Here is a 16,241-nt window from a genome sequence, read left to right as displayed (position 1 = left end):
ATTCACGTTGGGACTTAGATCTAGCCGATGTATCCAACATAGCCTCTGGCAATGATGGAGTCAAATACTTGCTAATAGCCACCGACGTGTTTACACGGTTGCTATGGTTGGAACCCCTAAAAAATAAAACCCCGGATGCAGTCAATAAAGCATTGAAGAAAATATTTTCCAGAGCTAGTCTACCACAGATTATATGGTCTGATAAAGGTCGAGAATTTGATAACAGGAAAGTGAGATAGTATTTTAGAAGCAAGGGTATCACCTTCCATGTATGGTCATACCCTTGCTATGGTTCTATCATTTAACTATCATGAGTTGTGTTTGTTCCCAATGTGTTGGATACAGGCATACAGAAGAGTATGTGTACGTAACAGGTTGCGGGTTGTATAGAGATGTAATACATTCAATGGCAATATCAACATTTCGTCTTTAAAACATTACAAAATTGACCAGGTATAACCGTATGTAAAGCCAACGACGACTGATTTTAGTACAGCGTTGAGTTGTGGCTAACCGTCAATGGAGCATGTCTTTTATAGAAAGGTTAAAAAGTTAGAAACATATCACAAACCTAACATCTGATAAGGATTGCTGAAAGCATGATGTGAAATATGTTTTTGATCCATACTGAACACAGCAAATTTTCGAAAAAAATGAAATCTCATGTAATTAAGCATTCATGTTTATGTCTTCTATTGAAAAACTTGACAAATAGCCAGAGTTGCGTTTCTTTGCTTTTCAGTATATTGTCTAACTAGTCCAGGTGAAAATGTAAATGTTTTGGATATTTGTTATTAAAGTTTTAACTTTAAAGAAATTAGAACTTAGGAAGGAAAAGTTGAAATAGAAAGTTGAAAAAGAAAGGGATTTTAGGATTACTATGCATCTAAACACATGTCATGATTACTATGTATCTAAACACATGTCATGTTAGGATTACTATGCATCTAAACACATGTCATGTTAGGGTTACTATGCATCTAAACACATGTCATGTTAGGATTACTATGCATCTAAACATATGTCATGTTAGGATTACTATGCATCTAAACATATGTCATGTTAGGATTACTATGTATCTAAACATATGTCATGTTAGGGTTACTGTGCATCTAAACATATGTCATGTTAGGGTTACTATGCATCTAAACATATGTCATGTTAGGATTAATATGCATCTAAACACATGTCATGTTAGGGTTACTATGCATCTAAACACATGCCATGTTAGGATTACTATGCATCTAAACACATGTCATGTTAGGATCACTATGCATCTAAACACATGTCATGTTAGGATTACTATGCATCTAAACACATGTCATGTTAGGATTACTATGCATCTAAACATGTGTCACTGGACTGTCCAGATTGCATCATTCACATTTACGTACTGCCTCCAAAAGACGCGGCCTACATTTTCGACCTTATTCAACATTAGTTTACGACTGTCTTAGCGCTAAGAGAGCTTCTAAAATCTGGGCCCTGGAATATTGCTGAGTGCGACGTTAAAAACAAAGAAAGTAAACAAAAGTGGCCAAAGCTCATGTTTAAATGTAATATGAAACCTGCAGTGGAATCTACATGTACCGTCCGCACATATGTTTTTGTTTTAGGATTTTCGTTTTTGCATCTACTTTATATCAAAGCACTTCTTCATTTCAGCACTAACGACAGCCGGAACGACCTTGGCACGTAAGTTATTCCGATGCCTACTTAAAGAGAACAATATAAGAAACACATGTTCTTAACTGTTTGGGTTTATTATATACTTATGTTATATGATTATGACATATACTACAGGACAGGTGGGGACAGAAGGGTAGATGGGGAAAGGAGGGTATATGGGGACGAGTTTAGGGTGGGGGATAGGAAGTTAGGTCGGGGCAGGAGAGCAGACGGGATAGTGCTAGGGTGGGGACCGGGGCATAGGTGAGGACAGAGGAGTAAGTAGGGACAGGAGGGCAGGCGCGATGATGTTAGAGCGGGGACAGGAGCATAGTTGGGGACAGTAGAGTAGGTGGATACATGAGGGTAGGTATGAATAGGAGCATAGGTAGGGACAGGAAGGTAGGCGGTACGATGCAGGGACATGTGGGTAGGTGGGACGATGCAGGGACAGGTGGGTAGGCGGGACGATGCAGGGACAGGAGGGTAGGTGGGACGATGCAGGGACAGGTGGGTAGGCGGGACCATGCAGGGCAGGTGGGTAGGTGGGACGATGCAGGGACAGGTGGGTAGGCGGGACCATGCAGGGACAGGAGGGTAGGCGGGACCATGCAGTGACAGGTGGGTATGCGGGACGATGCAGGGACAGGAGGGTAGGTGGGACGATGCAGGGACAGGTGGGTAGGTGGGACCATGCAGGGACAGGTGGGTAGGTGGGACGATGCAGGGACAGGTGGGTAGGCGGGACCATGCAGGGACCGGTGGGTAGATGGGGACAGGAGGGTAGATGGGACGATGTTAGGGTGGGGACAGCAGGCTGGGGTGGGGACAGGGAGTAGGTTATGTATAGGAGAAAACACGCCTCCGACTTTTTTGTAGACAATGTAAAACCGGAGGAGAGAGATTTCCCGACCCCGATGGTTGTACATTGTATACCAAAACCGAGGACATATATGCCGTCAATGATGGGTAATTACAATGTAGATGATCATTTAACGAACCTACGAAACAATAACTGAAGCGCGCGTAAAATCACTTTAATACCAGTAACCATAAGTAGATAAGTTAACCCTTCCACCTTCGTCGGGCCGGTGGACGTGTGGTTGGGCATCTGCCTACTGATGAGAGAATTGCCGTTCCACTGTCGCTTTGGAAAACCTTTGTATTCCGAGTTTAATCTCGAGCGATGTTTTTCAATTGATTTCAAACACTCATGATTGTATAATTTGAGTGTTGATGTTCGTATCAAGTTAGGAAAAGTAAAACCTGGGAAGCGGTCTTACTAACGAAAAGTAAAACCTGGGAAGCGGTCTTACTAACGAAACGTAAAACCTGGGAAGCGGTCTTACTAACGAAAAGTAAAACCTGTGAAGCGGTCTTACTAACGAAAAGTAAACCCTGGGAAGCGGTCTTACTAACGAAAAGTAAAACCTGGGAAGCGATCTTACTAACGAAAAGTAAAACCTGGGAAGCGGTCTTACTAATGAAAAGTAAAACCTGTGCCTACAAAACAAAAACCTCAAATGCGGTTATTCTGGGAAAACAAGAGATGACCTAATATATAGTGAGAAGCACACTTTAGGTTTATATGACGGGAGAGTTGGTGGGACGATGCTAAGATGGGCTCAGATATGTAGGTTGGGGGCGTGGCTAGGGTGGGTACAACAGGCTGGGGTTGGGACAGGTGAGTAGGAGGGACAATGCAAGGGTGGGGACACGAGACTAGGGTGTGGACATTAGGCTCGTGTGGGGAAAACATATACTCCCTCACTGATGAAATTAAGCATAGAATTCGCGCTTTTCCATCAGGGTTAATGGAACTACTGTGATTTTGGTGTACTGACAAATGCTGTTATATTTTGCTTTTTAGAGTGCAGTGGCACCGGAGTCGTGTGTATTGACCAAAGCAACTGTAACCCGCTTGGACGTGTGCCTGGACAATGTCCCAGTGGTCAGGTGTGCTGCTCCAGTAAGTAGCATCCAGCAGTATATTCTGTTACAGCTAAAGTGGATGGAATCATCCTGAAACCACCCTCCAGTTATCACAGATGAGGGGGCCGCTGCAAATGGTGGTAGCGTGCTGATTCCTGAAGCACGGGCCATTGTTAGGTTTTGTTGTCGAATGACGTCACAGCAGGGGATGTCACGCTTCATATGACGCCATAAATCTGGTTCCATGACAGCCCGGTGGTTGTTGTTTGAAGCAAACTTACAGTACAATTTATGATACTGTTTGTCAATTGTTAGATACAAATTTCATTCATTTTAGCTGTAACCGTGTTAAAGCTGTTTTTCAGGGCATTATCATCATTGGCAGAAGCCCAAGGTGTTTTTGTCGGGCAGTTAACTGAGGACCTGGGGTTTCTGCAAATGATAGTGCCCTGAAAAAAAAACAGTTGGTCAGTAGAGAAGAAATATGATTGGTTGACGGAACTACTTTTCATAAATCAAGTTCACTGACAGCTTTTTCCCATTTCATTGATAATTAGAACGCGTTATACTCATATATTCCTAGATTTAAACGGGAAACTACATAGGTTAAAGAATGTTTTAAGACATTATTTGGCAATAAACACTCTCTGACAATGGCGTACTACATGAAATCATATCCGGGCACAAAAGTATCATTAAACATTTACATGTATTCTTCAGTTAATGAAGAAGAACATCAGTCCATCAATATATTGTTGTCAGACCAGACCTTTCAACTCCATCACTCTGTCCACTTAACATCTGCCTCTGACTGCCACCATGACGTCACAGTCTCTGTCGCAAGCCGTAAATCTTCATTCTGTGGATATATTCTCAGATCTGTGGATATATTGACACGGATTCCGACCTGAATTATCCTTCTTGGAATGAGGTGATTGTAACATGCCTTTCACACAGAACGAAATGTTGTTTAATCTAACAAGTTGAGTTTCTTGACAGAAAACTTTTTCTGTCATAACTCTAACGTACTCTTCACAAGTAAAATCACATGGCCTAAGTTCACGTCGTGTTTCAAATGCACACTCAACCCTCCAGTAACTCTTACAAACTACAGGTTAATTAATGTGACATTTTAATCAAACAAAAAATACATCCTCATAACGGTATGTATAATTATCTAAAATAACGCCTAATAACTATAAAATATCCAATAAGTCACCGTGGCAACACAACAGCGACAACACTGGCATCTTCTCCGATGAAAGCTGCTATTGCTTATCTGTGGCTGACGTGAGTACTAGGATCTGACGTCACAGAAGAGAACCAGTCCCCAGACCTGAACCCAATAGAGCATTGTGGGATGAGACCCAAGGACGCCTCACTGACATTAGACCAAGGGCGACAACTACGCACATCGTTCTTTGGGGTGTGGACTCGGATTCCTATGGCCTATGTAAATCGCTTCGTGCACTCTATGATCAGGAGGTGCACTGCAGTTGTGAATGCAGACGGTGGTCACATCCGATATTGACTTCGGACCCTGAGACCTTATCGGTGAATAGGATGTGGCAAACAACACAAAATACCTTAATAAACGAATGTTTGTCAAACAGTATCTTTTTTCTCTCATTGACATCATTTGCACGAAGTTTGGTTAAGCTATCCTGATTTTTCAGGAGATATGATTCGGACCAAGTGTGACAGACGAACGCAAGGACGGATAGAAACTCGTTTCTATATAACCCGCAACGTAGTTTTTGCGGGTGATGATAAAAAAGATGAAGGCGGCCTACGCGTATTTTGCAGTGATCTAAATGATGGGAGTTTGTCATATGTACAGGGAAAACAATAAAAATGTCACAAACCTTTTGGAAAAAGCTACAAATTTGGCTTAACAATGTAGACCCTCATCTTTTATGACACCATATGGTTTGATACACACACACACACACACACACACACACACACACACACACACACACACACACACACATACATACATACATACATATGTAGTATTAAGAAAATGCATCCAAACACAACCTTGCCTATAAAAGACTCCGAAAGTAATATTCTTTGTGGAAAATTGTAGATACAAACAAAATAATAAAACAGAACACTTCAATCATAAATGAAGCCTTCTCTTCCCAGTACGTTGATGAATAAAAATATGTAATTTTTGGACAATGATTGGCAAAAATCGTACCCAACATATCTACATCAACAGGGTTATTTTCTAACAATGAAGATAAAAAGCAGGTATACGAGGAGACGAATGTATTCCAAATTTCTATATGTGTTGAAATCTGACTGATTGTCTTCAGACACTATATCTGCATCGCTGTCGACAAACTACGGGCTCATATGTATGCAATTAAAACATTTTTCTACGATTTGACAGGAATGTAGATGATGTAGCCTTCTCAAATAAATATAATATGATGTTTTGAACACAGAACAATACCATAGCGAAGTCTTTTGGCAACAATTCTTATATTGGATAACTGTAGTCAACCAACCACCAATCGCCTTGTCTCAGCGTTGGAGTCAAAATTACGTTCTGGCTGCGTGGAAATAACTCGAATAGATATTCAGATATCGAATCGAAATAGAGATAATACTTATCAAAAATCGGAACAAAGGCGTCAATTTGCGATTAATCGAACCGAATTGTTGCAGCCGTAATTATGGGATGACGACTGTTGTCATTACCTCTCGCTACTTTCAGAAATAAGAAGAAGATCTTAAATGTTTTCATTATTACATGTGTTGAGTTAATACAAGACTAGTCTGTCAGTCTCACCCTTAATTTCTTTTATATACAAGAGGCGATAGAAGACTATTATATATTATATATTAGAGAGCTCAATTCAGTGACAAATCGTGCTATTTATTTTCAGCATAGAAGCTTCTGCAATAGAGATGTTATCTGTGATCTGTATCCAACGTAGAGATATTAATGTGCTTTCAAAGATTATCTCGTGTGGATCACATTTTCTGAACACACGTTTAGGTCAGCTCTTTCAGAATCTCCTTTCAGGCTGCCTTTCAAATGATTCGATTTTCATTACTGACCGCTTTGAATTGGTACAATCACCTTAAAGTGATGCTGTAATTATAATCTCCTTCTCACATAGGGATATTAATGTGTTCCCAAAGATGGCTTGTATTCTTCATCATTTCTGAAAGCATACATATTTCATATAACTTTTTTACTAAATCAATGTATTTTAGAAGGGATCGTTTTTTACTTTACAGCTGCCCTGACGTCAACCGGCCAGACAGCACGTAAGTAAATGTTTGTGCGTGCGGCTGACAACAGGACTGTCATTTTGTTCGTTTTTTTCTCTCAATTAATAGAAGGCCTCTTCGATACTCCAGCATGCATAGAGGATACTAAACGACTTCCTGTGTAATACCATTTTCATTAAACGAGTTAATGATTTGGTATCAAACGAGAGAAAAGCTCGTTTGATACCAAATCATTAACTCGTTTAATGAAAATGGTATTTCACGGAAGCGAGTTTAGTATTCTGTTTATTACTCGCCAACATAAATCGACAGAAACTGCGGCGAAATTGCCTACAGTGTGAGGACTCTAAGCTTTCAAGTCAAGCAGGGTCTAGTAAAATCGCGACATAAACACTAGCATTGTGACGTCACAACTTTGAACCATTTTGACGTCATACGTCAAGCGGTATTACACTAGTGTAATATTGAAGTAAAAATATTACACTGCACAGTATCTTCAACGGGCGAGTAAGAACATGGGGTATTAATTTGCTGTAATAAGAGACCTAGCCAGGCGTATGCTTTTCTATCATATCGGAACGTTGCAGAAGTTCTCTCAGATCCAAACAATGAGACCATATATACGATACGGTCAGAATACAGATTATATAGTCTGACGTTGTCATGTCAGGATTACTGTGTATCTAAACATTACATTTGTAAATTTGTTTCTTGCGTGATAGAATTCTTGTGAGCATAACGTTTAGAGAACACCTGATAGTACATGTATAGTACATGTACATCAACAACAAGCCAAGCGTAGAACTGGTCTTCTAACCCATGCTTGCTGTAAGAGGCGACAAACGGGAGAGGGTAGTCATGATCGCTAACAAGGTTGACACATCATCATATCCCATGTGCATAGATTGATGCTCATGCTGTTGATCACTGGAATGTCTGGTGCAAGCAGGATCATTTACATAATGTCGCCAAACAACTTTCAATATTGCTGAGTATAACAACAAAGAAAACAAAAACATTCACAGCTCATGTTTAAATGTAAGATGAAACCTGCAGTGGAATCTACATGTACCGTCCGCACATATGTTTTGTTTTAGGATTTTCGATTTTGCATCTGCTTCATATCAAAGCACTTCTCCATTTCAGCACTAACGACAGCCGGAACGACCTTGGCACGTAAGTTATTCCTATGCAAAGAAAACACATATAGAACACAAGTTCTTAGATATTTGTGTTGATTACATACTCCAGTTATGTGATAATGCCATATTCTTGTATTTTGGTGTCAGTAACGTTTTTATCTGGGAAAGTGGAAAAATATCAGTCTATAATAATGAACTATAAACCCTGCTTCGTCAGCAAGTGCGGATGGTCATTTAACAAATTTTCAGGGCGTTGGTTGCGCACCCCTGCAAACCCTTCCTCTGGATCAGCCTCTGGTCACGTTCCCATGGCGTAAGGTCTCACTCCTGAGTTAACTCAATTCTGGATCATGGAACCAGTTCTCATTTTCAGCATGCACTATCCCGGGCGTCTCGTGTGTCAGCAGTGCTAGCTGTCCGCTGTCTGTCCCTGGTTTTCAGTGTCCAAGTGGTCAAGTATGCTGTGCGGGTGAGTAAGCCAGAGACCATAACAGATATCTTGTTCTGCCAGTTACTTCCTTTGCAGTAGATTGTATCTAACCTGTAAACCACGTTGTTGTTAGAATACAAGACATAGACGTAGATTTATTATTTATTTATTTATTATTATTATTTATTATTTTATTTATTAATATTTCTGTAAACAATTAAAAAAAATGTATAATTGTGTGTAAAGCCAACGACGACTGTGATACTAGTACATGTACAACGTTGAGTTGTGGCTAACCGTCTATGGAGCATGTCTTTTATAGAAGTTAAAACGTTAGAAACATATCGCAAACCTAACATCTGTTAGAGATTGCTGAAAGCATGATGTGAACTATGTTTTGGATCCATACTGAACACAGCAAATTTTCGAAAAAAATGAAATCTCATGTAATTAAGCATTCATGTTTATGTCTTCTTTTGAAAAACTTGACAGATAGCCAGAGTTGCGTTTCTTTGCTGTTCAGTATATTAATCCTGAAGAAAATGATAATGCTTTGGACTTGGTTAAGTTTTAATTTTAAAGAAATTAGAACTTTGGAAGGAAAAGTTGAAATAGAGTGTTGAAAAAGAAACTTTACACACACACACACACACACACACACACACACACACACAGAGAGACTCGCTCACACACACACTCACTCACAGACACACATACGCACGCACACACGCACGCATGCACACGCACACACGCACGCACGCACTCACAAAGCAACAACAGTCCAAGCTGCAAGAGATATAGCGAGGAATATGGCCAAACATTCGGACTATGATATTGAAACTGTACTGTGAAGCTGTGAGATAAAGACTTTTCTGACTTGCTTGAAATAATTCACAACCGTTGGCGCTACGTATTGACGCTGGCGTAGATAGAAATTGCAAACTCGCTTTTCACATCCACATTCCTGACAAGATGAGTTTTGTACGAGTTTAACCATATCATAATCATCTGTTCACGAATCACTATGGGTGAGTGAGTGAGTTTCATTTTACACCGCACTTAGCAACAGTCAAGCGGGGGTAAATAATATAATGAGGACAGGACGATCGAGCGATCAACAACATGAGCATCGATCTGCGCGAATTGGGAACCGATTCAACCAAGTCAGCGACCCTGGCTGGCAACGAGATCTCGTTAGTCACCGTTTGTGGCAAGCATAGGTTGCTGAAGACCTATTCTATCCTGGATCTTCACTCGCACGAGGAAGTAATGACATCAGGCTCCTGTAGAAACATGAGCACATCATGCTACTGTTGTGAACACATGAAACAGGATGGTCAGTTGATTACGTATGGTACAGGAAGTCAAACAGGAAATTGCATGAGGCATAATATTTGTCACTGATTTGTCAAATAGTCCTGCACTTCACTCTTCATGCAGAAGTCGCATGTGGGTAAATCAGCGAAAGAAATGAGCTATCTGTGATTACTGAAGATCAGATCACTCATTTACCTGTAACTTTACCACCTTCTGTTGTCTTCAGTTGACCATCTTGAACCACAGTTCAAAACGTACACTCTTGGATACTCATAAACTGCTCTTGTCCGCTAAAGGTTAAGCCTCTTTCCATTTGAAGGAGAGTGGTAGTTCAGTCAAACTGAACTTTGTGATGGTGTTTTGCCAATTTGCAACGAGTCAACAGCTACATGTGAAGTTTTGTTAGAGGGTTTGTGACTTTGTAACTGATGTGAATTTGAAAACAGATGTCTGCGTTAAGGTTGGGATTGACGCAACGCTAGCTTATAAAAGAAAATCAGTTGGCAGGGTTAAATATTTGAGTGAACCTGCTGCTTGCCATGACCATTATGCCTAATGCCATCTGACAAACAATAATTTGATTTGTGTTGTAAACCGTAAGCAAATGTCGCCTGAGAATGATCCCAGTTACTGTTTTGTTTTTCTTGTCACATGGATAATTGTGATAACACTATCAACTTTTCAGCTAACAATTTTTACAAAGGGGATATTAAATAACCATCACAGGATAAGGAGTTGTAAGTGAAGTAAATGTGGAAGAGGAAGATTCTTGAAAACATTCACTTCAAGGCTAGCATTTAGATGAGGTAATTTGCACAGCCAGATGGCCCTCTGGAAAGGAATGGGGACTTTTCATGTTCCACATTCACAGTCAGTGAAAAGTTCATTGATGAAACTAATTTGGCAAGATGTTTGAATCAAATGGTTGGCAAACAAGATTTTATACACAGCACTGAAAACCCATTCCAGTCTTGCAAATTTTAATACTTTACACTTGTATTATGTCACGTAATGAGTTTATGCTATCATGTGGAATTCAACAAAGCTTCCAACAGAGTTAAAATTTTCCCGAATTCTAAACCAAGAGTCACCGTGTTCTGTAATTTGACTGGAAAATCGAATGTATTCCATTCCCAGAAATTGTTAGACTTTTCACTGCGTATTGACACGTATAAATATCGCATACAATTGTTTGTTCGTCGTCAGCACTGGTGACGTCATTCAAATCATGTTCTGACGTAAAGTCGGAATGGCGTCACATGGTTACCTTGACTGGGTAGCATCTGGAACTGCTCATTTGTGGCGCCATTCCGACTTTGTATAAGGATGTGACGAATACTACTGAGACTAAGTTTACGTAGACTGAAATGCAACCGTGGGAATCAGGTGAAAAGTCAAGCTGATGACACTTCACTGCTGTACCCGTACTCGAAGTTAATGAGTGCAGAGAGTAAAACCCGTGTGGGCCTTTTGGTTTACTTTTGTGTTTACGGCGTCGGATTCATATGAATTCCCGTGCTTCAAATTCTCAATAACACCCTTAAATTGGCCAACACATGATGTCTATCCCCCAAATAGACCGCGAAATCAGCGAAAAATGCTACACTGACTACGTGCTTAATACAGATATACCATTTGAAGAATTAAATTCTCCAATTGAAATTCGTAAACACAACATAACTCAAACTGAAACTGATTGTCTTATAGACGTATTTGATCTACTTGGGCCTACATATGTTGAACATTTTGATTTGATTTTATCAATAGGATTATTACCGGAAACATGGTTGACGGGCTCTGTCAGACCCGTGTACAAAGTAAAGGGAGTAAATCAGATGACTCCCATATCGATCAATTACGATACTCAACTGTATCGGTAAACTGTTTACTAGCATACTGAATAACAGACTCAACACTAAAACAAATAATCTATTAACCCCGTTTTTTAGGAATGACCACTCAACAAATGATCACAGATGTTCTGTGCCTTTTACTGATTTTTCGAAAGCGTTTGTATGGAGGGACTATGGCATAAGCTTCTCAACAATGGAATTAATGATAGATTCGTAACACCTGTTCAAAATATGTATGTTAATAACAACTCTTGTTGGATTACGTCTTTTTTCACTCTTGCGTGCGCCAAGGTGAAAACCTTTACCCTCTTTTGTTGTGTCCTGGACCTGGAGGAATACCTTGCTAATTATGGCTGGTAAAGTCGTGGATATTGATATGAACATATGTACTTTGTTTATGTCATTTATGATACTACTTTATGCATATTGTAACAGGTGTCATCTCTAAGTAAACCTAGATAAGACACAGGTACTTGTATTGATGAGCGGCCCAGTATAACATTCCAAGCGAAAGTTCCACTTTGGAAATAATTTGATTAAAAATGTAGATGACTTAGAGTGACTTTCAGCCGAAACAGAAGATATAATAAGCAATAAAAACCTTCAGAAAGCGCATCTAAAACTATGCTTTACCTTTTGAAAAAAATAAGAAATTTTAATGCATAATTGTTTACTGAAAGTAGTTTACTTTATGATTTCACCGACCTTTTTTTATGATACATGAGCATATGAAACTTTACAAGGTATTGGGGAGATTCATTTCTGATTCCTTAAATTATCTTTTGGTCTACCAACTCTACCAAAATATATGGCATTTGGAGAACTAATGAACATTCTCATTAATATGTCAGCCGCTAACAGTGTAATCTGGTACTGGTATAAACAGAAATTCTGTTGGACGTTCTCCATACTATCAAAAATGGTTTATGATTATGCACTTATCCGAATCCCTACAGAATACGAACATGATATTTCGTCGAAATATATTAAAAGTTTACTTGATAAATGTAATCTGGCGTCTATATTACAAAATCCTGCAAATATTTCATGACAGGGTTAAGTTCTCAAGGTTAATCAGTTCTGAAAGATCATTATCACCAAAGCTGGTAAGCTGAGATAGAAAATAGCCCCGAGAAATTAAATATCTTTCGATTTTAGAAAATTATCTCCCACTGTCCGCTTACTGTACCACTTTTAAAATATTGAACATGGAACCGTAACCTACCCCTGGAAGTTGGCCGATCCCGACACCTCAATCTCGCTGGATCACTAGCCTGGCGCCAGAGCCAGCTCGCCCACCTCTGCATAGGATTGGTGTTGTGGTAACTGCTTTGAGGAGATGTTTCGTATGTTTAAAGAAAATGCTTTCTCACTTTGAGGTCAATTAGACACATTTGTTACCACATATTAACTCTCTCGAGCAAGAACATATAAGCGGCCACCTAAACCACCTTCTCTGTTTCCTATCCAGAATGAACAAAATCAACCCCACAAAGTTGTGTGGCAAGCATGAATGCCTACAACAATGCAGCCACAACTTGTGCACAAATTTAAGGACTTTTCTTGAGTCTGTTATGCAAGACTTGCATTGAACATATTTTGATCCGGTTACAGGAATAAAAAACAAAATAATTCTTTAAACTCATTTTGAGGTAGACATGCGGATGACATTAAATGATGTATCAGTGGATAAATAGATGCCTGCTGACATTCCAAAGCGTTTCATCACTTACAACTGCCACCACAAGCAACTCATTGTGATTCCAAACCCTCATGCTCATGATATGGGTGGAAGCGTAGAATACACTCATTGAGGTGATATTTATGATGATTATTGAAAAGAAAGTATATGTTTCATATGACATATATGTTGAACGGATGAACTCTTACCATTTCAGAATCTATAACAACAACAACGACCATGCCACGTACGTTATGAAAATATCTAAAACGTATTCATTCAGTTGTCAGATAGGTCAGGGGGTGCTTAACTAAATGGACTAATGATCATGTATTCCATTCATACAGAACTACATGGGAGAAGTTCTTTTACATTTCTTAATTCTAAATGACACTTGGAAGCATTGAGGAGATGTCAGCACTGAGAAATGGTTAAAGATGTAGATGTATGTGTATGTAACCATTCTTTGATTCACATTAATTCAATGTCACATAGTTCCGTTCATGACAGTAATCCTTATTATCAGCCTGCGTTGTCCCTGGCCTCGTATGTGCTGCCAGTGGCACCTGTTCTTTTCCCTTACCACTTCGCCGGTGTCCAAGTGGTCAAGTTTGCTGCGTCGGTAAGAACTCCTACGATACGAAGTTTACCAGTGGTACATGGAAATTTATTCCGCTAATCACTTTGCTAAAACTGATTAAAATTTAGAAGAATGAAATAGACAAGATCATTTGCTAGCGATCTACTCCATGTAAGTTAAATGCAGTAACATTTCTAGGTGCGGGCGTTGAGGCCTTGTCAGACCTATGCACCAGGGTGAACATGTTTTGCTTTAGATTTAGATTCTTAAGTGTAAGTGAGAACATGAGACATTAACTCACGTGTGTGTTTTTAGCAGCTAATCCTTATGGATGTAGTAACCTTATTTTTGTCACTTGATGAGGGAGTTTTGGAGTTTGGGTTCCTTCTATTTTTTGTTACTTGACGAGGGTATTTACATAATTGACGGTTCAGTGACAAAATGATGTTGGATGCCATTCCCTATTTGGCTTTGTATCATACGTTGTCCTCGAATAGCCGGTGTCTTTATTTGATGGTGCTTCCTAAACCCATACTGGTAAATGAGTCAGTGAATAAGTGTGGTATATGCCTCTTTAAGCATAAATGCAGCAATATCGCGGTTAGTAAAGGCTGGGGGTTGGGGGTTGGGGGTTGGGGGTTAACCAGGACACAGTGTCACACCCATGGCGGGAGTCAAACCCGGGCATGATAAGCGAACGGCTACCCAACCGCTCACATAGTGATGGATATCTTATGGATATGGTATTGGTTTTGGTCACTTTTATTTTCGTTACTCTTTGAAATTTTAACACGCTACTGAATAATTGGGCTGTATGTTTTTACCGTGTCATGAGCACCCCCGATCACAACGGAGATAACATTTCATATTAAAAACAATACTCCGGGAATATTTTGCATCTTGACATTTCACCAAGATACTAGTAACCACAAAGGGCCAAGATAAACATAAATATCACTAGTATTCATCTGTGATAAATATGATCCTGATAAAATTCCACCAAGGCTCCATGACATAATTCATTTTTATTACTCTCCCGTGGAAGATACTGCAGTGTAATATTTTTACGTCAATATCAAACTAGTGTTATATCGCTAGACATATGACGTCATAATGATTCCCAGCTCTGACGTTACAATACTTATGCCGCTGTCGCAATGATTGTAGACCTGACTGGCGGAAAACTAACAGTCCTTACACGGTAGGCAGTGTAATCGCAGTTTCTATCAATTTGCGTTGGAGAGTAATAAACAGATTACTAAACTCGCTTCCGTAAAATACCATTTCGCTCGTTTGATAACTAATCATTAACACGTTTGTTAAAAATGGTATTATACGGACGGTCGTTTTGTATCCTCCCAAGGATTGAAATACAGGAATCTTTATACCATGTTTAAATATTCGCTGAATTGAACATTTTTGTCAAAAGTGATCTTCAAGAGAACCCTGGCTTCTGGTTATGAAGAAAAAGTCATCAGCTGTGAAGGAATAGACGTGTCACGCATCCATGTCCTTTTTTTGTTGGTGGTGTTTGGTCTTGTTCGTAGAGTGCAGGTCAGATGAAGTTAAGCGAGGTTTGTGTACGCCGAGTGTCCCTAGATTGGTGATCGTGGTTGGGAGCTTGAGTCTTGAGAGTTTTTAGGACTTCTGTCCTGTCCCACAACACAGCAGCTATGCGATCATACGTTAGGCAAATGAGTTTGTTTCAAAGCTGTCCCTGTTCACCCAGCGGAAAATGAGTGTGTCGTATGAACATTAACAATCTAGCGCCTTACTGGCAGTTTGGGTTATCCAGGGTTTCAATGCCCATCATGTAGTATGCTCTCAGAGCATGCCCCTGCAGGCTTGCAGTTCAAACCTACAGAAGTGGCCCATTGTTAATTATCACTGCCAATAGTGTGTGTATGATGTTCCAACTGCGTATGTTAACATTATCCGAACATAGCACTATCTGAATATAATACTTAACAGAAGCTTAAAGAAACTTGGAAAACCCTTACAAAAAGTAATAGAAATATTTTTAATGATGCACCTGATAAGGTTATCTTTTTATCGTTTTAAAGATATTAATGGGAAACAGAGTTCAGATTATCCCGAAATAGACCGCGAGGACACAATGACTCTGTGCTTAAAACAGATATATTATTTGAAGAAACAGATTTTGCAACTGAAATTCTTAAAAGCAACTAAAGCTTCTAGAACAGACCAAACTGAAACAGATTATCTTATAAATTTAGTATAAATTTAGATTAATTTGATCTACTTGACACTAAATATGTTGAATATTGTGATTTGATTTTATCAACGGGAATATTACCGAACGCATGGCTGACAGGCTCTACCAGACCTATCTACAAAAATGCAATAGAAAGGGAGATAAAAGAGA

The 16,241-nt window shown here is 39.5% G+C and overlaps 1 protein-coding gene across 1 annotated transcript in view; it reads left to right on the top strand.

Annotated features, from left to right (window-relative positions):
- LOC137281064 (protein psiR-like) overlaps positions 1–16,241 on the top strand; it is a 41,809-nt gene that overhangs the window by 14,317 nt on the left and 11,251 nt on the right. Inside the window, exons 7-11 of the mRNA XM_067812208.1 lie at positions 1,666–1,695; positions 3,539–3,637; positions 6,859–6,888; positions 7,999–8,028; positions 8,368–8,463. Of these exons, the coding sequence (XP_067668309.1) occupies positions 1,666–1,695; positions 3,539–3,637; positions 6,859–6,888; positions 7,999–8,028; positions 8,368–8,463 (285 nt within the window). The remainder of the gene's footprint in view (positions 1–1,665; positions 1,696–3,538; positions 3,638–6,858; positions 6,889–7,998; positions 8,029–8,367; positions 8,464–16,241) is intronic.

This window comes from Haliotis asinina, chromosome 4 (genome assembly GCF_037392515.1).
Source record: "Haliotis asinina isolate JCU_RB_2024 chromosome 4, JCU_Hal_asi_v2, whole genome shotgun sequence".
NCBI lineage: Eukaryota > Metazoa > Mollusca > Gastropoda > Lepetellida > Haliotidae > Haliotis > Haliotis asinina.
The sequence above is the reverse complement of the archived record's forward strand: the minus strand, read 5'-3'. Positions and strand labels throughout refer to the sequence as shown.